This window comes from Neomonachus schauinslandi, chromosome 4 (genome assembly GCF_002201575.2).
Source record: "Neomonachus schauinslandi chromosome 4, ASM220157v2, whole genome shotgun sequence".
In the NCBI taxonomy this organism is placed as follows: Eukaryota; Metazoa; Chordata; class Mammalia; order Carnivora; family Phocidae; genus Neomonachus; species Neomonachus schauinslandi.
Genome location: NC_058406.1, coordinates 133,670,646 through 133,698,147, shown reverse-complemented (window position 1 = coordinate 133,698,147; position 27,502 = coordinate 133,670,646). Strand labels below are relative to the sequence as shown.

Genomic DNA, 27,502 nt, shown 5'->3' with positions numbered 1-27,502 from the left:
AAATAAACATATGAGAAGATGCTCAAGGTCATATGTCATTAGGGAATTGTAAATAAAAAGTGAGGTAGCACTACACGTCTGATGAATGACTAAAATCTGTCATAACTAAAATGACTAAAAACAGTCACACATCAAATTCTGACAGGCATGTAGAGCAACAAGTGTTCTCATTCATTGCCAATGGGAATGCAAAATGGTGCAGCCATTTTGGAAGACAGTTTGGCAGTTTCTTAGAGTTAAACATAGTCATACCATGTAATCACGATTCTAGGTATTTATCCAAATGAGTTGAAAACTAATGTCCACACTAAAACTGTTATGCTAATGTTTATAAAGGTGTTATTTATTCACAATTGCCCCAAAGGGAAGCGACCACCTCATTCTTCAAGAGGTGAATGGATAAACAAAATGTGGCACATCCATTCAGTGGGATATAATCACTGATAAAAAGAAATGAGCTCTCAAGCCACAAAAGGACATGAAGGTATCTTAAGTGCATATTGTGTGAAAGAATTCAGTCTACAGGGCTACATACCATATGATTCCAACTATATGACATTCTAGAAATGGCAAAACTATGGAGAAAGTAAAAAGATCAGTGGTTGCCGGGGGTTGGGTAGGGAGGAAGGTGGGAATGAGTCAGTGGTGCACAGAGTAATTTTATAGCAGTGAAGCTATTTTCTATATGACACTCTAATAATGAATGCATGACATACATTTGTCAAAACCCATAGAACTTCATAGCACAAAGAGTGAACCCTAATGTAAACTATGAACTTAAGATGATAATAATGTAACAATATTGATTCATGAACTGTAACAAAAATACCACATTAATGCAAGACATTAATAAAGGGTAAGCAATGAATTGATTGAGGGGATATATTTGAACTGTGTCCTTTTTTCAAGTTTTTCTGTAAGCCTGAAACTGTTTTTTAAAATAAAGTCTATTAAAACAAAGTAAAATTCATTCATTCATTCATTAAAAAATAAAAGAAGCCTACCAGTACATATTTTATGGCTCCATAAATTCTCCAAATCCAAAATCTCTTGGTATGTACAAATAGTCACTAGGGAGGAAATAATTATATTTCCATAAATAGTTTCCTGGGCAGAATGAGATTAAGAACCCAGCCTCTTATTTGTTGAGGCCCCATGATATCAGATTCTTTATGAAAGACTAAATTGTTCCTATCTGGTATCTACTGAGAGGAAGGATTCATTATGAGAGAAAGGAGTTTTGACTGGTTCCCTAGACTCAACACTAACAAGATACTTGCTTTTGTTCAAGATATTTGTTGGAGAAAGTTTACTCTGGAAAAGAGTGTAAGGATTGGCATCACTTTTAGATCTGAGTGCCCTGCCATTGTAGATGTCTTTGGAGACAATGCTGGGCATACAAGTTTGAATTAAATAATTATAAATTTGGGACCTCAGGCCTGTGCCTGAGCTTATACACATATCTGGACCAGCAAGAACATTAGACTACGTTGCACTGGTTTTTTTGGGTGATACCTTATATCTGCAACAGAAATTAAAACAGAAAGAAAAAGCATAAGCAGAAATCTGTGGATGGATCACATAGTGCTGTTTTCTTTACATGGCATATGAAAGGAAATTTTAGACTGTTTGCACAGAATAAACTCTCTACATTCTTGGCTAATTCAGAAAACTGAAAAGAGAGAATCTAATAAGTGGAAATAGAGCGAGTTTAATTGGAAAATTTGTAAGGATGTGACATTAGGAGTACTCTCAATCTGTTGAAGCATGTCATTTCTGTTTTGAAAACTATGATCTCATTACAATGAAGAAATGATATAACATATGTTCTAGCCTTCATAGTGGGCTTTAACATACTGTTTTAGATGATCACACAATAGAGTGTAAAGGTATATGTATCATTGGTATTCATGATTTTGAATGTACTGCCAGGGTGATATGACAGATTGAAGCCCACTGAAATGAGCTGAAGTTGGGTACCTAAAACTGTACAAAAGTATAAAATAGAGAATCAAACTAATGAAAAGACACTTCTTTATGCAAAAAAAAAAAAAGTCATTGAAAACTGGCAGCCCCAAAATGAGAAAGATCTTTCAGGAACCCACATGACTAACAGCATGTCCTAAAACAACACCCTTCCAAAAATAATAATATAGGTGGTATAGTGATTTGAATGGTGGCACCCCAATTGCTCTGTGTACTTGAGACCTATGAATATGACCTTATTTGAAAAAAGGGTGTTTGCAGATATAATTAAGAATCTCAAGATGAGATCAACCTGGATTAGGTGGGCCCTAATTCTAGTGACAAGGGTCCTTAGAAGTGATGAGCAGGAGAAGAGACACAGAGGAAAAGCCATGTGAAGACAGACAGAGATTGGAGTTACGTAGTTACAAGCTAAGGAATGCCAAGGATGGCTGGCAGCCTCCAAAATCCAGGAAAGAGGCATAGAACTCTGCCAATACCTTGATTTTGGATTTAGGCCTCCAGAAAATATATTTTTGTTGTTTCAAGCCACCCAGTTTGTGGACATTTGTTATGGCAGCTATAGAAAACTCATATAGATGGTGGCAAAAGTGGACAAAATTCTGAAAAAGAGCTCACTAATGCTCCATTTTGGAGAAAGACAGTGGAAATGTCTGCTGGGGAAAGGCAAGTGAAGTGGACAAATCACTTCCTGAATATTCTACTCTCTATCAATGCTTTCCTCTTAATAGGAAGGGAACCTTGAAGGCCAAGTGACCACTCTCTCCCCAAGAAAGGCAGATCACCAAACACCACAATGGACTTGAAAAAGTTATTATGGAATAGACAATACCATGACCTCACCTAGAAGTGCAGGAAAGAGACAATGTTCTCTGATAGGTGAGAAGAAACATATGGGGTCAAATAAATATCAGCACAGAGTGGTCCCCTGTAAACTAAAGATGAAAAAAACATGGCAACCGTGCATAAACACCCCAGACAATAATAAGTCAATTTATGGATCACTGTTCCTACAAAAGAAAACCCATCAAATGGAAGAGTAAAATAACCTATGATAAAGGAAAAATTTTCCCAAAATGGATAAAGAAAATGGAATTAACAAAATTAAGGGGCACATCATGGAGCCGCCTGGGTGGTGCAGTTGTTTAAGCATTCAACTCTTGGTTTTGACTCAGGTCATGATCTCAGGGTAATGAGACTGGCCCTGTGTTGGGCTCTGTGCTCAGCGCTGAGTCTGCTTAAGACACTCTTCCTCTGCTCCTCTATCCACTCAGTATTAACTGCCTTTTCATTTACGTGTTCTTAGTGCAAGAACTACATTTTAACAATCTTCAAATTTTCCATTGTATTTTCTTATGATCAAAACTTATTGAATGACATTATCACTAGTCACATACTCCTAAACTTTCAGAGGACATCAGCTGCCATATGTTAGCTCTGAATGCTGAAATAATCCATCTTTCTGTGTGCTTCCCATTTCCCATTTATTTTATATGAGCTATATGAGTTACATTTTGAAAGCCCAGATCTCATTCTGCCATTCTGAAGCTTAACAGTCTTCAATGGCTCCCTATCACCTAGTCCTAGAAAACCAAGTCGACATTCCTCAAGTTGGCATATAAGGCTTTCCAAGATCTGATCACAGCCTAACTTCTAAACTTTCTACACTCATATCTTCACCTAAGCTTAATCCACAAAGGGCCACTGACTTTTTTTTTTCCCTCAGGTTACATTTTTTAAATTTTATTATGTTATGTTAGTCACCATACATTACATCATTAGTTTTTGATGTAGTGTTCCATGATTCATTGTTTGCGTATAACACCCAGTGCTCCATTCACTACATGCCCTCTTTAACACCCATCACTAGGCTAACCCATCCCCCCACCCCCCTCCCCTCTAGAACCCTCAGTTTGTTTCTCAGAGTCCAAAGTCTCTCATGGGTCGTCTCCCCCTCCGATTGACTTTTAATACAATTCCCAAGCTCCCAATATTGAATTCGTTGCTTTTTCTAAACATTTTTAACTATGATTATCAGCATTATCTCCTTGTGTTGTAATTTTTTTAATTTAATTTTATGATGTTATGCTAGTCACCATACAATACATCATTAGTTTTTGATGTAGTGATCCACGATCCATTGTTTTCGTATAACACCCAGTGCTCCATCCAGTCCCTTGTGTTGTAATTTTTGAAGAGTTGATCTTTCTTTCAAAACTGTGAACTTCACAGGATTAGAACCCAGTCTGGAAGGCTGGTCTTTTTATACTCATGTTCAATACCTAACAGCTTACACATAACCACTAACACATAATTCATAAATGCATACAGTATTGCATTGAAAACCTTGGACTCCAAGCTTGATTCAAGTGGTCCTCTATTCCCTTTCATTTGCCTCCTTAAGACTTCCCATTCTTCAAAGCCCTATTAAAACTGTAATTTTCCCTTCAGTCTCTAGAGTTCTTAGAGAGTATATGATCCATCTTTGAGTTGGCAGATTACAATTGTCAGATGCTTAGCAAATGTTTACCTGAACCATTAAGGAACAGAAGTTGAGATTTACACAGATCTGGAGAACTGATTGCAAACCTACCAATGTATGCACTTGATCATTTTGGGAGATTTTAATCACTCACCAATCTTAAGGTTAATAAGCAGTGATGATTATATACTATCTTACACATATGACAGTCAGCAATTAAAAATGTGCCAAATATGAATTTGTAATCATCAGTGCTTACATACTTTACTTTCTAACTGCCTTACTACTTGCCTGAACTTTATGTATCACTTTCAACTTAAGGACTCATAGGATTTTATTAATGAGAGAATATGAGTGACCAAGTACTAGATTGACTATATTAGATGAGCTGAAGGAAAGGTAGACTCTCTAGCTCCATCCATGCCATTGCAAACGGCAAGATTTCATTCTTTTTTATGGCTGAGTAGTATTCCATTGTGTATGGTATATATACCACATCTTTTTTTTTTTAATCTTTTCTTTTTTAAGATTTTATTTATTTATTTGAGAGAGAGAGACTGAGAGAGAGAGCACATGAGAGGGGGGAGGGTCAGGAGGGTTAGCGGGAGAAGCAGACTCCCCGCCGAGCAGGGAGGCCGATGTGGGACTCGATCCCGGGACTCCAGGATCATGACCTGAGCCGAAGTCAGTCGCTTAACCAACTGAGCCACCCAGGAGCCCTATACCACATCTTCTTTATCCATTCATTAGTTCATGGACATTTGGGCTCCTTCCATAATTTGGCTATTGCTGATAATGTTGTTATAAACATCAGGGTGCATGTATCCCTTTGAATTAGTATTTTTGTATTCTTTGGGTAAATACCTAGTAGTACAATGGCTGGGATCGTAGGGCAGTTCTATTTTTTTTAAAGATTTATTTATTTATTTATTTGAGTGGGGGCAGAGAGAGAGGGAGAGAGAGAATCTCAAGCAGACTCCGTGTTGAGCAAGAGCCCGACACGGGGCTCAATCCCACGACCCTGAGATCATGACCTGAGCCGAAATCGAGTCAGACGCTCAACTGACTGAGCCACCCAGGCACCCCAGGACAGTTCTATTTTTAACTTTTTTTTTTTAAGGATTTTATTTATTTATTTGACAGAGTCACAGCGAGAGAGGGAACACAAGCAGGGGGAGTAGGAGAGGGAGAAGCAGGCTTCCCGCGGAGCAGGGAGCCTGATGCGGGCCCGATCCCAAGACCCTGGGATCATGACCTGAGCCAAAGGCAGATGCTTAACGACTGAGCCACCCAGGTGCCCCCTATTTTTAACTTTTTTGATGAACTTCTGTAATGATTTCCAGATTGGCTGCACCAGTTAGAACTCCCACCAACAGTGCCCTTTCCTCTTCATTCTCGAAACATCTGTTGTTTCCTGTGTTGTTAATTTTAGCCAATCTGACTGGTGTGATGTGATATCCCATTGTAGTTTTGACTTGTATTTCCCTGATGATGAGTGATGTTGAGCATCTTTTCGTCTATTAGCCATCTGTGTATTTTCTTTGGAAAAATGTCTATTCATGTCTTCTGCCCATATTTTAACGGATAATTTATTTTTTGGGTGTTGAGTTTTATAAGTTCTTTATATATTTTGTTTATATATATATTTCAAATATTTTATTTATTCATTTGAGACACAGAGATACGGAGAGAGAGAGCATGAGCGTGGGGAGAGGCAGAGGGAGAGGGAGAACCAGGCTCCCCGCTGAGCCAGGAGCCTGATGTGGGGCTTGATCCCAGGACCCTGGAATCATGACCTGAGCCAAAGGTAGACGCTTAACCATCTGAGCCACCCAGGGGCCCCAGTTCTTTATATATTTTGGATACTAACCCTTAATCAGATATGTCATTTGCAAATATTTTCTCCCATTCCATAAATTGCCTTTTAGTTTTGTTGATTATTTCCTTCACTGCGCAGGAGCTTTTTATTTTGATGAAGTCCCAAGAGTTAATTCTTGCTTTTGTTTCCCTTGCCTCCAGAGACATACCTAGTAAGAAGTTGCTATGGCCGATGTCAAAGTGGTTACTGCCTGTGTTCTCCTCTAGGATTTTGATGGATTCCTGTCTCACATTTAGGTCTTTCAGCCCTTTTGAATTTATTTTTGTGTATTTTGTAAGAAAGTGGTCCAGTTTCATTCTTTTGCATGTTGCCGTCCAGTTTTCCCAGCAGCGTTCGTTGAAGAGACTATCTTTTTTCTATTGGATTGTTTGTTCTAGCTCTGTGAAAAATGTTAGTGGCATTTTGATAAGGATTGCACTAAATATGTAGATTGCTTTGGGTAGTATAGACATTTTAACAATATTTGTTCTTCTAGTCCATAAGCATGGAGTGTTTTTTCCATTTCTTTGTGTCATCTTCAAATTTGCCACCAATGTTTTATAATTTTCAGAATATAAAACTTACCTCTTTGGTTAGATTTATTCCTAGATGTCATATGGTTTTTGGTGTAATTGTAAATGGGATTGTTATTAAACGATCAATAAAAAACATTGGTATTGGGGCACCTGGGTGGCTCAGTCGTTAAGCGTCTGCCTTCAGCTCAGGTCATGATCCCAGGGTCCTGGGGTCGAGCCCCGCATTGGGCTCCCTGCTCTGCGGGAAGCCTGCTTCTCCGTCTCCCACTCCCCCGCTTGTGTTCCCTCTCTTGCTGTCTCTCTCTGTGTCAAAAAATAAATAAAAGCTTTAAAAAATAATAATAATCCAACAGTGAATACTTTGGAATGAACCCGTTTATGTCATGACTCACTGAACCCTGTGTGAATATTCAGTCTAAATCTGCCACTTGCTAGCTATGTGACATTGGATAAGTTACTTAACCTTTTTATGTCTTCATTTCCTTATTCCTAAAATGGGGATAAAAATTAGTATCCACACTTCATTGGGTTATTATATGGATAACATGAATTAGTATATGTTCAGTTGATGAAACAATCCCTGGAACTTAGTAAGCATTCAATTAGTGATGGTTCTTAAAATCTTATTCATGTTAGAAATATTTCTGCAACAATGGCTTCTAAATTTCTATTTCACACCCTTAAGAACAGAAGCAAATAAAACCTTTAATATTTTAAAATGGCTATAAATTGCTTCATTTATGAGAGTGAAATTCTATTAAAATTCAAATGTGTAAGTGATGACTTTTCATTTAAAACTTAGAAATGAACCATTAATAACTGTAGTTTTCAAATTTGTATTTATCCACGATTTTTTTTTTCAAATAAATCTTACATAGAACAGTGAGGCCTCGAGCCTTGAGTGTTCTGTATCATCTTATGCCTATTTTCAGTGGCCTCTGAGTCATTCCAGAAACCCCAGGATTACAGGGAACAGGGTGTTGGAAAACCATGGCTCAAGCTCAGTGTACTCATTTTACAAATGAGGTAATTCAAGGAGAGGCTAAATCTTGTCAGCACACTGTTACAGGGAGATTGTTGGTCTGGAAATAAAAATGCTTGGGTCAGAGTCCCAGCTTTGCTCCTTTGGCTTTGGGACTTTGAACAAGTCAATTAACTGCTATAGGGCCTCGCTTTTATAATTCATAAAACTAGAACTTTGGCTTGCATAATTTCTGAGGTCCCTTACTGCTGAAAAATTATTTAATGCCAATAGTGGAATGTTAGGATCCAACCACCCACACCTCTGTTTCAGTGTTCGTTTCATTGCATTGATGTAGGACTTCAGTCTATTTAGAAGAAACATAGAATGGTTGCCACGTATGAAACTTCTCTATCTCATAAGAACATTCCTACACACCCAGAGTAGCATGTGCATAACTTTTGGATCTGTGGCACTATTACCAACTACAGGTGGATATGCCACCAGGTTTCAGTGATTATTCAGTGTCTGTACTTAATATTGCACATTGATATTTAGGGAAATCTGCCAATTGTTTAATCATAGAATTCCTGGAACACAGTTTATTATCTTCAATCTTAGATAACCACACTTTGATTAACATGAGTGAGTAAAATACCAAGTTATGTATCTAGGGTGTGTTGGTAATGCTGGAGAGGGGTCTCATGAATAGAAAATATATACTCACCTCCAAAAAAGGCATCCAATGCATATATAATTTTGCACAAGATAAAGAATGGGTTTAAAAACGAAGATTTATTCATTATCCTTTTGTAGTGTCCTCCTTTGTTCTGCATTCATAGAACTGTAAATATTTTTAATGAATGTTGCTGATTGTTTGATTTTTCTTATTTTGAGCCTCATCAGAAAAATTCTGTAGAGGTATTTCTACAAGTGGAAACCTACAAACACAAGGTTTTTTTTCTAACTCTTCTGCATAAAAAGCACTTTGGAGGCACTTTCATGATATTATTTTGAAATATTTGATAAGACAATCATTTTCAATGTTATTTTTGGACTGATCCTCTTTGTTTTTATTCCTGGTGTGCTCTCTATAGTAAATGATCATTAATATTAATTGTTAAAGCATTTAACTTTTTATTTCTGCTATTGTTTATGTACTGTGGAGACATATAATATTAAACATGCTATTTTTCTGAATGTAATTAAGTGAGTAGCAAAATGACAATATATTTAATTAGAGCTGCTTTACTTGGGCTACTCTTGGTTATAGGAAGGACTGTAACATTATTAGGAAAGTAACATTATTATACTTTGATAGCCTCAGAACTTTGGTTAATAAATTTATAGTTGTTAATTAATAGTACTATATATTTACCTTAGAATTTTAGCATAAAATTTAGTAGGAAACATATTTTGGCTATTAAGTGTCTCCTGTTTCTTTAATACCAGAGCATAATTAATATACATTCATTGTCATAACAAAAAGTAAATACTAAAGCCAAAAAATTTCAGCTACTCTGCACCCCCCTGATTAACCCAGCAAAGTTGGGCAGTAGACAAAGGGAAGGCAAGGATACAGAGTTCGATAAGGATGTGCTTTTTTAGCCTTTGCATATACTTGGTATCTGTTCTCTTCTAAAAACCTCTCTATTGAGGGTGAATTCTCAGAAATAGAGAAATCCAAAACATTAGACAAGACAAACATAGGTGAGTGTATATATATACTGTATTTTTCTTTCTCCTACATTTTTGGTAGAAAATATAGGACATGGTTACACATTTGGAGTTGATTAATTTATCATTTCTTTCACAGTGACTATTCCAAACTAAAGAATGCCTGTTTACCTATTAAGATATTTCCAAATATCTTGGAGTCTGGACCTTTATTCAGCGAGACTTACCCCAGTTGTGTATTTCCAGTGAGACAGAATTCTTACAGCCTTCCTTCTAATTCTTCTGTATTTCTCATGTAAATTATATCTACCTCCTCACACTGCATTTCTCTCATGATTTACATCTACCCACCACCTAATTTGCTTCCCCAGGCAAAGTAGATGAGCATCACAGTCAAGAATACAGTGTGAATACCTCCCCAACATGTACTAATCATCATAACGCAGAGTTGAAATCATGCTATATCCCTGCCCAACAACTTTCCATAGGTTACCACTCATTGGCTACTGAATGCAGAATTAATACCTTATCTGGGCATTTGGAAACCATTATCTGCTCCCAGTCTGATTTCTAGCCTAACTACCACTCCACATTGCCCCTTATACTCTCTATACCACAACCAAACTAAACTACTTACTGTTTTTCAACGGAGCCCCAAATTTTTGTACCACCATTTTGTGCCTTTGCTCTGTGTTCTCTCATTCTGGAATTTTTTACTTCTCCTGTCTTTCTCCCCAAATAGTCACATACTCAAATTTAACCACCCTTTAATATCAAGCTCAGGTTATACTTCATTCATAAGACCAGTCAAAAGTAATCTGTTATAGCATTTTATCTTGACTACTATTAAGGCATTTATCATTCTATAATATATGCATAAAATATGAATATGCATGTATATCCAGTAAATTTTTTAAGTAGGTACATAAATGAATGTATAAGCAAACAAAAAAGATTATTATAAGACATATCATGTGGATAGGGTTCAGGATTCAGAAAAGAATATATTTTATTGGTTTCTGGCTAGAACTTATATTCTCAACTCTTCTATTAAACTTTGTTGATTAAAAATTTTTAATCAAGTTCACCTTACTTGGATGGCAACCTTGGTGAAGTAGAAAAAGCATGAGCTTTGTAACTGGGCCAACCTGTGTTTGTAGGCTAGCTCTGCCTATCACTAGTTTTCTCACTTGGTCTGTTTGTGACTCTACTTTGTCTAGGATTCTGGGGTGTAATGGTGGTGGTGATTGTTGTTGTGTTGGGTATTGTTTGCACTATCAATCATTCTAGGAAGAGGACATGCCTGGGAGGATAGGAAATGTGACTGTGTTTGTTTTTCTTTCTTTCTTTCTTTTTTTTTTAATACAGGAGGAGGAACTCCCTCCTCTCTCTGGAACTGGAAATGAGTTGCTCTAAAAATCTCAGTTAAGAGGACTAGAGACCTTTTCTAATGCTAATGGTGACCATGTGAAAGTAGGGCAAAAGCGAGCCATAGATTTTCATTGGTAGAAGTAGCTGCGTCAGAAGGGGGGGCTGTTTTTAGAACAGCCAGAGTCCAGAATATTAGTTATGAAATCCTTCAGGCTGAAGAAGGTATGTCAGTTAGTATGCTTTCACCTACAAGTAGTAGAAAACTGAACATAAATGAACTTCAACATTAAAGAGTATTTATTGGCTATTTTTAAACGAAGTATACTTGACATAAAATATCTTGTTAGTTTCAGGTGTACGTAATAGTGATTGGATATTTTTATACATTGTGAAATGATCCCCTGATAAGCCTAGTTGCCATCTGCTACCATACAAAGTTATTCTAATATTATTAACTATATTTCCTATGTTGTACATTACAGTTCCATGACTATTTTATAATTGAAAGTTTGTACCTCTATTTCATCTGCTCCCCCCTAGATCTCTCCTCTGTTAACCAACAGTGTGTTTCCTGTGTATGTGAGTCTGTTTCTGTTTCATTATTTTTTTTAGTTTTCTAGATTCCATATATAAATGAAATCATGTGGTATTTGTCCTTCTCTGTATATTTCATTTAGCAAAATACCCTGTAGGTCAATCCATGTTGTGGGAAATGGCAGGATTTCATTCTTTTTATGACTGAGTAATATTTCAGTGTGTGTGTGTACCATATCTTTTTTATCCATTTATCTATCAGCTTCTTTTTTTTTACAGTTCTTTTCACTCTACATTTCTCTATGTGTCATTTGGCTTCATGCTCTGGCTTTCCAGTAGCAACCAGAGTTATTGCTTCTTTCAGATCCAGAAGAATGATCACTCTCTTCCGTATAACCAGTTAGTTATATTTTTATTGGATTACCTATGAAACAGTTGTTATGACTGTAGAACACCAAGGACCTGAATGCTTTAGATCTTGGTTATTTGAGCCAATTACTTTGACAAGGAAGATCAGGTAACTCTTATCGACTTAGTGTCTAAGTCTTAAACCAATTAAAGTCCAACCCAGAAGTGGGAGCGGATTAAGTCCCAGAAATCATGTGACTGCTAAATAATGAAGAGAGGGAGGAATTGATAAGATAAGGAAAGAAAACACAGTATTCACAAACACAATGTGTTTGGAGTTCCAACAGCCAGAAAAATGCTTTGACACAAAAGGCTGCGATTCCTCCCCACAGCTAGAGGGGGGAACATTACTGGTTCTCACTAGCTCTACCCAAGAAAAGTGGTGAATTCATGAACATCATCATTTCTAGAGGAAGATCTTGACAGCAAGTTGAGGAGATCAAGTGGAAGAACTGAGGAGTTATTACAGAGTAAACATTAGATAATACCATGAGGACCTTCAGAAATAACATGGCAGGGGTGCCTGGGTGGCTCAGTCAGTTAAGTGTCTGCATTCAGCTCAAATCATGATCCCAGAGTCCTGAGATCGAGCCCCTCATTGGGGCTCCCTGCTCAGCAGGGAGTCTGCTTTTCCCTCTGCCTCTCACCCCACTCGTGCTCTCTCTCTCTCTCTCTCTCTCATTCTCTTTGTCTTTCTTTCAAATAAACAAAATCTTAAAAAAAAAGAAATAAATTGGAAAATGAAAGTTTATCTCACTAAGATAGGAAGGTAAAGGCTTATATTATAATAATGTGTGTGTAAAAAAGAAGAGCGACTTTATGTTGTAATCTTTTCATGGACACACATGTAAAGATTTCCCAAAAGAAAGGAAAAGGCAAAGACTTTATGTAACTATACATATTGTAAGAAAAAAATAACAAATAAAATAGAAGCAAAAATTCCAGAATTGAAGAGAGATCTCTTTTTGAATTTTAAAAATATATCTATAAAGTCTGTTGATAATGTCAATAATAATAAGAAACAAACACTAGTATATTTCAAAGAGAAATTTTGCAAACAAGCATCATCCTGGAAAAATAAAGAGAAAAGGTTTCCAATAAAGGAAAATAAAATTGGGCTACCCTCCAGTTTTTCACCCATTTTTACCTCCAGTTGACCAATCTCTACTAAGATTTATAATAACAGGAGCATGAGTCCACAATCCTACACATAGGCAAATTTTAATCAATGTGCCAAGGAAAATAAAAATACACAGAGCTCAGTAAGGATACAACTTTCTTATCTAAAACAATCACAACAAAAATCTGACTGCAAGATTAGTCCAGCCAAACAAGGTATTAATATATTTCAGTAACGAAGAAATGACGCTATAAAATGACTACTATTAAATACTGAACCGTTTTGTGATGTCTAGATAGTTATTATAAATATAAAAACACAACAATAACATGTTCTACCTAAAAACTAATAATATGCAAAACATGTAGTTACAGGAGGACTGAAAGAAAGTAAAAAAGATAATAAATCCCTCTTCGTATTTCAGAATGAACATTTATATGAGATATATTTACCATTTATATTGAGAAAGAATATAATTTTAATAGATTTTTGGAAAACACTTTTTAAGAATTATCTTTTATATGTCAAAGTTATAAAACAAATGAAAAGGAGCATAAAGAAATAATAATGGATATCTAACAATAAGTAAGAATTAAGGTCGGGCTGCCTGGGTGGCTCAGATGGTTAAGCGTCTGCCTTCGGCTCAGGTCATGGTCCCAGGGTCCTGGGATCGAGCCCCACATCGGGCTCCTGACTCAGCAGGGAGTCTGCTTCTTCCTCTCCCTCTGCCTCTCCCACTGCTCATGCTCTCTCTCTCTCCCTCTATCTCTGTGTCTCAAATGAATAAATAAAATCTTTAAAAATAATAATAATAATAAAATAATAAAAAAATAAAAATGTTAAAAAAGAATTAAGGTCTGAAATTAAGACTAATTGTACAAAAAATACACATTATATGAGAGATACAACTGAAATAAAACATGGAAAGCTTTAAAATATTTCTTATATAAAATGTACAAACTGGTTATTAAAAGACAACCTAAGAATGGATAAGAACTGGCTAGTCATATAAAAGGAAATGCAAATTGTCAACATGAAATGATGCTCATTTTCTAATAGTAATAGACATGCCAATTTAAGCTACAATGAGGCACAGATTTTCACATATCAAGATTGGTAAAAATGTTAGGCTGATGACATCTGTTGCTGGCAAGGGTGTGACCAAATGGGCTCCCTTATTTGCTGGTCAAAGTGTGAATAATTTTAAAAATGAATATACCATTTTCTTAAGCAAATTTCAATGAGGGGAAACAATTCTACAGAAATGTAAGCATTCAAGTCAAAGGGGATAATATGCACAGACAAATATATATGTATACACACACAAAGATGCCTATTGTAGAACTGTTTGTAGGAGCAAATATTGACTGTTCAACATTAAAAAACTTTTGAATAAACCATAGAATACACTGGATGTGGAATATAATACAGTAATGAAAAAAATTGTTCAGATATATTTGACCTAGAATGATAGTCACTATATAAAGTGAAAATAATACATAACAAGAAGAGTAATAATATATATACCCTGAACGCTTTTTTAAAAAACGGTAAAGGAAAATATCTTCATATATCTTATATATGCAGATATATGAGTGAATTTTGTAGGCTTATATGCACATTACATACATACATAGGTTTTCTTGAGCAAGAAGAATATTTTCATCGAACTGCTAATACTTATCACCTCAGGTGGGTGATTCTAGTGGGGACAGTGGAGAGAAATTAAAAAGGTTTTCATCATATATCTCCGTATCAATCGAATAATGGCAAGCAGGTAATATATTTGACATTAAAAGTATTTTTTAGTTATGTTCAAAGTAATTAAAAAACAAAAAGGTAGGAAAACTCTATACCATGCAAACCAATAATCAAAGTACCATAGTACAAATAGGGTGAGCAAAAATTTATTGCCCAAACTAGAACACTTTTAAGAATGCAAGAGGAAGCTAACCAATAGGCTGCCATTCTGGTACAATCCAGAATGGGTCCCAGATATCTGGGGCGTGTGGTCACCCTATGAATAAAATAAACTTCAAAAATATTATCAAAGAAAACAAAGAAGAATATTAAATTCCAGCCAGTTAACATCCAGTGCAATATTAGTTTCTGTTGTAGAATTTAGTGATTCATCACTTACATACAACACCTGGTGCTAATCACAAGTGCCCTCCTTAATGCCCACCACCTGTTGAACCCATCCCATTGCCCACCTCCAGTAACCCCCAGTTTGTTCTCTATAAGTAAGAGTCTGTCTCTTGGGTTGCCTCTCTCTTTTTTCCCCATGTTTGTTTTGTTTCTTAAATTCCACATGTGAATGAAATCATATAGTATTTGTCTTTCTCTGACTTATTTCGCTTAGCATAATACTCTCTAGTTCTATCCACATTGTTGTAAAGGGCAAGATTTCATTCTTTTTCATGGCTGAGTAATATTTCTGTGTGAGGATGTGTGTGTGTGTGTGTGTTATACATATAAACCACATTTTTTTAATCCATTCATCAGTCAATGGACATTTAGGCTCTTTCCATAATTTGGTTATTATTGATAACGCTGCTATAAACATCAGGGTGCATATATCCCTTTGAATCAGTATTTTTGTATCCTTTGGGTAAATATCTAGTAGTACAATTGCTGGATCGTAGGGTACTTCTATTTTTAACTTTTTGAGGAACCTCCATACTATTTTCCAGAGTGGCTGCACCAGCTTGCATTCCCACCAACAGTGTAGGAGGGTTCCCCTTTCTCCGCATCCTCGCCAACATCTGTCATTTCCTGTTTTTAATTTTAGCCATTCTGACTGGTATGAGGTGATATCTCATTGTAGTTTTGATCTGTATTTCCCTGATGATGGGTGATGTTGAGCTTCTTTTCATGTGTCTGTTGGCCATCTGTATGTCTACAAAGAATATTTTATTGTATTTGTTTTTTTTAAAGATTTTATTTATTTATTTAACAGAGAGAGACACAGCGAGAAAGGGAACACAAGCAGGGGGAGTGGGAGAGGGAGAAACAGGCTTCCCACAGAGCAGGGAGCCCGATGCGGGACTCGATCCCTGGACTCCAGGATCGTGACCTGAGCCGAAGGCAGTCGCTTAACCAACTGAGCCACCCAGGCGCCCAGGAATATTTTATTTTAATAAAAATTATTGTAAAGAGCAAAGAGACTAGTCACAATCTTTACATACAATATATGGCAATATTAAAGCAAAAATTCTTAGAAATATGTCAATCTTCTCATTCCCTTCTGTCTTGGAGAAAGACATAGCCTCCTGTATCCTTAAAGTAACAACTTTAAAAATGCACTTGAGATTTTATTCCACATGGCCTCCTCTTAGACTCAATTTGATTTAATTAGTTATCTATTCTTTTTCTTGAAACATTGGCGTCTCCACTGAGAAATTCCTATCATATAACAAATATGTCATGTAACTGTTCCCAAAGAAAGCAGTTACAGCATTACAGTTATGAAAAGGGCTCTGGAGTTAGATAACCTAAGCATAATTTTTGATTCTAGCATCCACTAACTGTGCCTTTGGACAAATTACTCTATCTCTTTATGCCTCAGTTTTTTCCTTTGAAAGAAATTGTATATTATGTCCTGGTGTAATAAAGGAGTAATGATAGCAGTGAACTCAAAGGATCTTTCTGAGAATAGGAGAGATATGTAGTTAAGCTTTGTGTGTTTTACAGAAGCACACATTCAACACTGTGATTGAAAGTACCATAGGAGTACTTTTTCATCTGTGAATCTTCAGTGCTGAGAACCACACCTTAATCTTGAAGTTGTTCAGAAAATATTTATTAAGTTTAAAAAGTCAGTTATATCATCATTATTACTAAGATACCATTCTTTATTTCCCTCTTTTTCTACTTTTTCCATAAACTTTCTTTTTTTTAATTTTATTTTATTATGTTAGTCACCATACATTACATCATTAGTTTTTGATGTAGTGTTCCACGATTCATTGTTTGCATATAACACCCAGTGCTCCATGCAGTACGTGCCCTCATTAATACCCATCACCAGGCTAACCCATCCCCCCAGCCTCCTCCTTCTAGAACCCTCAATTTGTTTCTCAGAGTCCAATGGATAACTTCTTAATTAACATCTCTACTATAAATATGACAATGCATTTCATAAGATGTTTTTTAAGATGCCCTCAATGCAGGCCTATAACGTGATATCCTATGATTCACCAAAATTTGTTGTGATATGTATGTGTTACATATAATTATATATGTTGTCTGCTTTTTAAATTTTATTATGTTATGTTAATCAACATGCATGACATAATTAGTTTTAGATGAAGTGTTCCATGATTCATTGTTTGCATATAACACCCAGTGCTCCATGCAGAACATGCCCTCCTTAATACCCATCACCGGGCTAACCCATCCCCCTACCCCCCTCCCCTCTAGAACCCTCAGTTTGTTTCTCAGAGTCGGGGGTGGGGGCGGCGGGAATATGGGTGAAGGTAGTCAAAAGGTACAAAATTCCCATTATAAAATTAGTAAGTCCTGGGACTATCATGTAAAGCATGGTGACTATAGTTAAGAGTGCCATATTGTATATTTGAAAGTTGCTAATAGAGTAGATCTTATAACTTCTCATCACAAGAAAAAAATTGTAACTGTATAGTGATGGATGTTATCTGGACTTACTGTGGTGATCATTTTGAAATATACACAAATATTGAATCATTGTTATATGCCTGAAACTAATGTTACATGCCAATTATATCTCAACCAAAAAAAATGTCTGGGGGGTCGATATGGGTAAGGCAGGAATCTGCCATTTGAATGTATGCTGAGCCACTTTATGTGACCTTGTGTGGAAAAAGAATGCTATACTCCTACATTGGTATTCATCTTATCTAGGTAAAAATCACCTCTGGGTGGAACGGCATCATTTAAAAACACTTAGATTCTTAATTAGTTACTATGGCTGCAAGGCTAATCATAGACGCAGTCATTAGATGATAGCATATTAATCTTCTTTTGATTCCCTGCCTATCTATGTGAACAACCTTAGTAAACAAGTCTCTAAAAAAGTTTATTTTGCAAACTTTGTTTTCAAAGAGATAGGTGTATGTGTATGTCAATATAATATAATAAATATGTAATTATACTGCACACAGTGCTGCTATATTATATATTATATATTACATTATATACATATATAAATATGGGTAGTGCTACTATAATTACTATAATCAGGGGAAATATATATGTATATGCCTGTGTTTTGAAGTTTTTATTTTAATGAAATCCAGATTATTAATTATTTCTTTCATGAATCATTCCTTTGGAATTTTATTTAAAAAGTCATTACCACTGATGTTGAGTATCATTTTGAGTTTGTTGACCATTTGCCATTTGTATGTCTTCTTTGAAAGAATGTCTGTTCATGTCATCAGCCTATTTAATTGGATTATTCCTTTTTTGGGTGTTCGTTTTTGTTGAGTTTGTAAGTTCTCTATACATTTTGGTATTATGCCTTTATCAGATAAGTCATTTGCAGATATCTTCTCCCATTCCATAAGTTGCCTTTTAGTTTTTTTTTTTTTTTTAAAGATTTTATTTATTTACCTGAGACAGAGAGAACGAGAGAGAGAGAGAGAGCACATGAGAGGGGGGAGGGCCAGAGGGAGAAGAAGCAGGCTCCCTGCCGAGCAGGGAGCCCGATGCGGGACTCGATCCCAGGACCCCAGGACCACGACCCGAGCCGAAGGCAGTCGCCCAACCAACTGAGCCACCCAGGCGCCCTGCCTTTTAGTTTTGTTGATTGTTTCTTTCACTGCGCAGGAGCTTTTTATTTTGATGAAGTCCCAAGAGTTTATTCTTGTTTTTGTTTCCCTTGCCTCCAGAGACATATCTAGTAAGAAGTTGCTACGGCCGATGTCAAAGAGGTTACTGCCTGTGTTCTCCTCTAGGATTTTGATGGATTCCTGTCTCACATTTAGGTCTTTCAGCCCTTTTGAATTTATTTTTGCGTATTTTTTAAGAAAGTGGTCCAGTTTCATTCTTTTGCATGTTGCTGTCCAGTTTTCCCAACACCATTTGATCAGGGACATACAAATCAAAACTACAATATGAGATACAACATGAGCTATCACCTCACACCTGTCAGAATGGCTAAAATCAACAACACAAGAAACAACAAGTATCGGCAAAGATTCAGAGAAAGGGGAACTCTCTTGCATTCTTGGATGCTAACTGGTGCAGCCACTCTGAAAGAGTATGGAGGTTTCTCAGAAAGTTAAAAATAGAACTACCCTATGATCCAGTAATTGCACTACTATGTATTTACCCAAAGAATACAAAAATACTAATTCAAAGGGATACATGCACCCCAATGTTTATAGCAGCATTATCAAAGATAGCCAAATTATGGAAAGAACCCAATGTCTATTGACTGATAAATGAATGAAGAAGATGTGGGGAGTATATATATGTATATACACGCACACACACACATAAATATATAATGGAAAATATATAATATATAATAAAAAAGAATGAAATCTTGCCATTGGTAACAATTTTGCCTTTTGAAAGTGGATCCTCTAGCCCTAGTCAAGCCTTAGGTGATTACAGACATGGCCAACATCTTAACTGTAGCCCCATGGAAGACAGAGTCAGAAGTACCTAGTTAAGCTCCTCCTAAATTTCTGGCCCACAGAAACTATATAGTAATAAATGTTTGTTGTTTTAAGCTACTAAGTTTTGTGATAATTTATTATGTAGTAATAGATAATGAACAAGCTGCTACCAGAGACTTATTCTCCTCATGTTGAAAGACATGAGTACAAGTAGCCAAACCCAGTTGGGCAAATACATTTCAAACCTCTGCTCTTGTCCAGTCTGCAAATGTCCACTATCCAAAGCACAGGCTTTTGGTCAAACTCAACATCAATGGTCAGGGAAATACTTCTCTATAGGAGGCCATGGCCACTTGAAGATATCAGGTTCAAATCTTTAGAAATTTATAGGGAAGAGGAGTCTTTGCAGATGTGATTAAGTTAAGAATTTTGACATAATAAGATTATCCTGGATTATCTATTTGGGCCCTAAATGGCCATCACAAGTGTCTTTATAAGAGAAAGGTAGGAGTGGGAATGCAAACTAGTGTAGCCATTCTGGAAAACAGTACGGAGGTTCCTCAAAAAAGTTAAAAATAGAACTGCCCTGGGGTGCCTGGGTGGCTCAGATGGTTAAGCGTCTGTCTTTGGCTTGGGTCATGATCTCCAGGTCCTGGGATCAAGCCCCACATCCGGGCTCCTAGCTCAGCGAGGAGTCTGCTTCTCCCTCTGACTCTCCCTCTGCTTGTGCTCTGTGTGTCTCTTTCTCAAATCAATAAATTTTAAAAATCTTTAAAAAAATAGAACTGCCCCATGATCCAGCAATTGCACTACTAGGTATTTACACAAAGGATACAAAAATACAGATTGGAAAGGATACATGCACCCAGATGTTACACACACACACACACACACACACACACACACACACACAGGAATATTACTCAGCCATGAAAAAAGAATGGAATCTTGCCATTTGCAGTGACATGGATGGAGCTAGGGAGTATCATGCTAAGTAAAATAAGTCAGAGAAAGACAAATACTGTATGATTTCACTCATATGTGGAATTTAAAAAACAAAACAAATGAACATAGGGGGGGAAAAAGAGAGGCAAACCAGGAAACAGACACTTAAGTATAGAGAACGAACTGATGGTTACCAGAGGGGAGGTGAGCGGGGTGGGGGTATGGGTTAAATAAGTGATAGGGATTAAGGAAGGCACTTGTGATAAGCACCAAGTCTTGCATGTAAGTGTTGAATCACGAAATTCTATACCAGAACTAATATTACACTGTATGTTAACTAACTAGAATTTAAATAAAAAACTTGAAAGAAAAAAAAGAGAGAAAGGCAGGGGGAGACTTGACACACACATAGAGAAGCAAGTGATAAAGTTGCAGGCAGAGACTGGAACCATGTGGCCACAAGCCAAGGAACACCAAAAACTGCTGGTGGCCAACAGAAAAAAGAAGAGGCAAACAAATGGATACCTTCCTTTTGGACTTCTGACATCCAGAACTGTGACAAAAGAAACTTCTGTTGTTTTTGGTAATTTGCCACAGCAGCCCTAGAAAACTGATACATCCTCTGATGGGGTAGAGGGAAGAGTTGAATACTAGCTGAAAAATAATCCAATTTAGTTTTGCATCCCTTCAAAGTTAACCAGAAAATAACACCTGCACCCCAGTGTTTATAGCAGCAATGTCCACAATAGCCAAACTATGGAAAGAGCCCAGATGTCCATCGACAGATGAATGGATAAAGAAGATGTTGTATATATATATGTATGTATTCAATGGAATATTACTCAGCCACCCAAAAAAATGAAATCTTGCCATTTGGAACAATGTGGATGGAACTAGAGGGTATTATGCTAAGTGAAATAAGTCAATCAGAGAAAGTAAATTATCATAGGATTTCACTCATATGTGGAATTTAAGAAACAAAACAGAAGCATAGAGGAAGGGAGGGCAAAATAAAACAAGATGCAACCAGAGAGGAAGACAAACCAAAAGAGACTCTTAAGCATAGGAAACAAACTGAGGGTTGCTGGAGGGGAGAGGGGTGAGGGGATGGGGTAGCAGGGTGATGGACGTTAAGGAGGGCACATGACATAATGAGTACTGGGTATTATATAAGGCTGATCAATCACTAACCTCTACCTCTGAAACTAATAATACACTATATGTTAACTAATTGAATTTAAATATATATATACATATATATATCTGCAGAAAATAAAAAAGAAAAGACTATGCATTGATACTACCAAAATAAATGAGCAAATGAACATGTAAATAAGCAAATGAAAACATAGATAAGGAAAATGAATTCAGATCAAAGATTAATTACCTATGAAAGCAGTAGAAAATGTCAGATTTTTCTTCTTAACACTCTCTAAGAAACCAAAGTAAAAAAAAATCTAAAAAATAATATAGTATGAGGAGAAGAGATAACAGAGAAAATGAAGGTGAGCTCTTTAGGTTTAGGAAAAAAGTGGAGAATAAAATGGAAACCAGAAACAAGTGCCCCGTTAGAACAGGCATATGGAAGACATGGTGGAGAAAACCACAAAAAATGAAATTAAAAAAATCAAAGACAAATATATAAAAGAAAAGGTGAAATAGAAAATCCATTGTATACACAATTAGTGTTTCTGAAGAAGATACTGTTACAAGTGCAAGGGAAGTAATTCAAAGAAGAAAACTATGCTGAAATGAAAGACATGTAAATCTATGGATTGAAAAGACATTATGTATTTTTAGAACAATTTATATAACATCATGTTTTATACTGGAAAATATTGCAATTCACAGTCATTGTGATCCTGGCTTTTCTCTTTTAATTTTCCATATCCATATTAAATATGAGGAAATCTTCAAACATGTCATGATGCTTATAAGAAATTATTATTGGTAAAGTAAATCAAGTAAAGTAACTCAAGAGATGGATATCTAAGGTTCTTTCCAACTCCGTGATTCTATTAACCTTAGTCTGAGCCATCCTTCTTATCAGGCTTGAATAAAAACAATTTCAGAAACCAACTGTAATATGCACTCATATATACCCGTTAATGTATTCATAAAGGCACTGAAGTCAGTAATTGTTACCTCTATAGGAGTCAATCTTTTAGTGTATAGTAACATCTTTATATACTGTAGCAAACATTTGGCAAACAAATCAACTGGTATAACATTACTTTTCTGTATGTTATACATACATATAAGAACATATACCTACATATAAATGAGTTTTTTAAAAATTCATTGGAGCAATGGCTTAACCAAGTGGCTTTTCATATATTCATGTGCCATGCAATTTGTTAAAGTGATCCAAGAAATAAGTACTAATTCTATGCTGTATTTTTGCATAATATTTTTGGTAAATTGGAAAACATGCACATTTGTCTATCTTCTTTTTATCCTAATGTTTCAAATTTTTATTTAAATTCCAGCTAGCATACAGTGTAATATTAGTTTCAGGTGTAGAATTTAGTGATTCATCACTTATATATAACACCCAGTGCTCATCACAAGTTCCCTCCTTGGGGCGCCTGGGTGGCTCAGTTGGTTAAGCGACTGCCTACAGCTCAGGTCATGATCCCCAGAATCCTGAGATGGAGTCCCGCATCAGGCTCCCTGCTCAGCGGGGAGTCTGCTTCTCCCTCTGAACCTCTTCCCTCTCATGCTCTCTCTTTCAAATAAATAAAAAATCTTAAAAAAAAAAGTGCACTCCTTAATGCCCATCACCCATTTATCCTATCCCCTGCCCACCTCCCTCCATCAACCCTCAATTTGTTCTCTATAGTTAAGAGTCTCTCTTATAGGTTTTTTTTTTTTTTTAATAATGGCATGGCAAAAATGAAATGCTCTATGTTTTATCAAAGAGAAATGTATGTATGATTTATTGTGGGTTTTTTTTTTTTTGAGTTAAATGGAAACCCATAGGAAGTTGATTTAATAGGTAAATGTTAATTCTTTACTACCTCTTCAGGAGTGTGTATAATGGCAACATGAGGTTAGTTATAGAAAATATATCCATTTGCACTTAAGATATTTGCAGTATGACTGAGGAGACTGGCACTAACAAATATTTTGTTTACAAAAGCATACACTTAACAAAGATAAGTGATATAAAAGTGTCCAAGGGATGATGTAGTATCTGCCCTTTATATCAAATGGCAACAAGAAACTGGGACTGTGCTTTCTTAGTCCGTTTTTCTCCTCGGGCTTGGCAGGGATCTTGCACATTGACTGATATGTAAGCGTTGGGTGATTAAATGAATGTTCAAACACTAATTCCTACAGTAAAGCAGATAGTAAATACAATTAAAGTCAGGATAAACCCAGAGACCATTTACACTTTTCACAGGTGACCAGAGTAATGCACACTTTTCTGAGAGACAGATGAAGACTAGAAGCCCGTGACTAAAGCCATTCTTCCACTTACCCTGTTTGTTTGGTGACAACATACAGGCTAAGATTGCTTGAAATCCTTCTGGAAGCTCTGATAGCATGGCATTGTTAATTTGCTTGACAGAACTAGTCCAATCCTGTGTAGAACAGAATCTGAATCCTTAGGAAATTCTTCCTAGTACCTCAACTAAATTCCAGATTCGGGTAATCCCCACCTTCTACTACATTCCGTAGAAATAAAAAATGAACAAGTATTGTCTGCTTTCCTACTCCTATGTAACAATACACACACACTTGATCCCATTGTTTCTTAGCAAAGTTCTATCTCAAACATCCCAGACCAATTGGATTGTTAAAAATGCTATAGAAAAATAAATAAATAAATAAATAAATAAATAAATAAATAAATAAATAAAAAATATATATATAAAAAGAAAGGGCGCCTGGGTGGCTCAGTTGGTTAAGCGACTGCCTTCGGCTCAGGTCATGATCCTGGAGTCCCTGGATCGAGTCCCGCATCGGGCTCCCTGCTCAGCAAGGAGCCTGCTTCTCCCTCTGACCCTCCCCCCTCTCATGTGCTCTCTCTCTCATTCTCTCTGTCTCAAATAAAAATAAATAAATAATAAATAAATAAATAAATAAATAATGCTGTAGAATAGGGGCAACTGGGTCGCTCAGTCGTTAAGCGTCCGCCGTGGGCTCAGGTCATGATCCCAGCGTCCTGGGATTGAGCCCCGCATCGGGCTCCCTGCTCCGCGGGAAGCCTGCTTCTCCCTCTCCCGCTGCCCCTGATTGTGTTCCTGCTCTCGCTCTCTCTCTCTCTCTTTCAAATAAAATAAATAAAATCCTCAAAAAAAAATGCTGTATAATAAATTTCAACTTCACTCTGTCAAGAGGTTTTCCCTTATTCTTATGTAAATTCTTTTTGTTGCTCTTTTGTAGTGGCAGGAAACTGGACTGGAAAACCTCTTAAATGCATCTCAACTTCATGATTTCAGAATTTATTGTACTTTGTCTACATAGTATAACTTCCAAAATAGGTACTTCTATTTCCCCAAATGAACCAGATCCTCTCAGTGATTTATGGGATTAAATTATGGAGTCTGGGAGAAGCTCTAAATATGTGAGGGTTTGTGTATATACTTGTTTATTCTTTAACTATAGAAAACTATTCTTTATGCCTAGTCAGCTGAGCCATGCTAAAGTTATTTTCCTTAAAATGCACATATTAAGACCAAGTATTATAACATTGTTGTTTTTAAAATTGTTATATATTAGAAAAGTCCCCAATTTAACCATACTATTATATAATTACTTTTTACAGGACACTATGATAAAAAATCGTACCAATTGCCCGAATAATGAACCTAAAGTTTTAAAAAAACATGCATGTGATGATAATAAGGTAATAATTATTTGAAATTTATATGTCATTTAAGCTTGATTTTATAGAAGCTTATATTATTTGTATGTGTTAGATAATTATATTCATTATATTAATAACATATTCTTTTCGTTCTAACCAGACAATTCCCACTGACCTATTAAATTATACTATTGTCTTCTTTTATACTTTTATTTTACAAAAAGCCCTATGCTTACTTTGTAAGTATTTTTTTCTATTTTAGCATTTCAGTTTTCACTTTGAAAATACTAAAACTGCTGAATTCAAAGACACACATATCCTTTATTTGTGACATTCTTATGCAGGAAAATGCTTGTTAGAGTGATTGCTTGCACACACACACACAAACATCAGTCATCAGCATAATTTACTTCTAGGACTTTGAAATTTTTTCTTTCAATATTTGCTTATTTTCAAACAACTACTACCTCTGGTTAGTGGAATATTAAAATTTACCAACCTTACAACAGAAGTTTGTGTCATTTCCTTCTAGAGAAACTAGTATGATATTCAGTAGTCTTTTTAAAACTCATAGTAGCTGAGTTAACCTCATAGTATCACACTGTATATTCATAAATTCTTTTTATTTTAATTTCTTACTTTAAATATTTGAAAGACTTGTTTGAGGTGAATATGGACCCTTTTTTATCATTGTCAGCTATACATCCATAGCTCAAAAGGTACAAAAATAAGAAGAGAAATCACATACCTTTCATTATTGTTGCCTCCAGAAGCCCTCTCCTTTGGTTGTCTCATTTAAAATGGAATAATCTTGTTAAATGTTCATCCATAAGTGATAAGATCATAAATTTATATTATAAAGAAAAGAGACTTCAAAAAGTCAAATAACCATTAAGCCAAATTCTAGGCCCTCCAGACTGTCACTCAGGAGCTAAACAGTTTTAGTCTAGTTACTTGTCAGTCATGTGATTAACTGGAATGGAAATCTGGGGTGGAGGTAGGGCATTATTTGGCAATACAGCTCTGGCTTTTGGCTTTTTAGGAAAGCTTCTCATTTTTTAATATTTTATTTGAACCACAACGCTTCTGATTTTTTTTTTTCCTGTAATAGGAAGGTATGTTTTTATATCGTGCTGCTCGCAAGTTGAAGCAGTTTGTTAAAATGAATAACAGTGAGGATTTTAATCTCCACTTATCAAGAGTTTCACAGGGCACATTACAATTGTTGAACTGTACCCCCAAGGTAAGTTGTTTACTTTGAACAAAAATATCAACTAGTCCTGTGATAGGATACTATAATTCTCTAATGATCATTATCTATTATCATAGAATTCTAACTGCTTATTATTACCTAAAGTTGAAATAGATTATGGAAGCAGAGTAAAAATAAGTGAGTGCATACCTCATTGCTATGATAACTTTGAAGGAGCTTAATGTGATAACTTGGGTGGGAATGGTAAATTTTTACCTCTAAATCTCATTAATAATTTTAACCCATATGTATACATTTATAAGAACTCATAGACAATAAAACAGATAATCAAATGTATTTAACAAATATCTTTACATGTTAATACTTTACATGTTAAAACATATATATATGTCCAATAATTTTTTTTTGCTTCAATAATTTTGTTAAGTATAGGGCTAATTTTTCCTACTTGTCTGCTAGTGGTTGTGAAATATAACAAAACAAAATTTGGAAGACACAATCTTGATACTAAGCCACAGTATGGAGAAAAATATAGTATCTATAGGATGGTGACAGGGTTAATTAAATAGCATAATTCATGTAAAGTGCTTAGTACTAGAAAGGTTTCAATAAATGATATATTATTATTACCACAACCCCCACTTCAGAAATTTTACCAGCTGCCTCACAAAGCCAAAAGGTTTCTTATGCTTTTTTAAAAAGAAATTTTTAACATTTTCATGACAGAAAAAGGGTCTTGTGTGTTTTTATTTTTTTAATACCAGTAGTTGCCCACAGGAGGTAAGATTTAAGATTATCCTTGAGCCCTGTTGACAATGATGAAATGATAGAATGTGAACCACTTCATTTATCATCACATTATCTATTTGATGCAAGCCAGTCTCCTCTTGGTGTCCTGGATTTGCGAAGTTTATTTCCAGTTTTGCCCCCTTACTTATGTTAGTCCTCTATATGAAATTTCTACTGTTCTCTTTTCTATAAATCTGTAAG

General features: G+C 35.8%; 1 protein-coding gene across 2 annotated transcripts in view; it reads left to right on the top strand.

Moving 5' to 3' along the window:
- Nucleotides 1–27,502, top strand: part of IL7 (interleukin 7) — a 45,278-nt gene that overhangs the window by 16,565 nt on the left and 1,211 nt on the right. For both annotated transcript variants that reach the window (XM_021688601.1, XM_021688600.1), the window contains 2 exons: nucleotides 25,258–25,338; nucleotides 26,411–26,542. In XM_021688601.1, coding sequence (XP_021544276.1) covers nucleotides 25,258–25,338; nucleotides 26,411–26,542 — 213 coding nt within the window. The remainder of the gene's footprint in view (nucleotides 1–25,257; nucleotides 25,339–26,410; nucleotides 26,543–27,502) is intronic.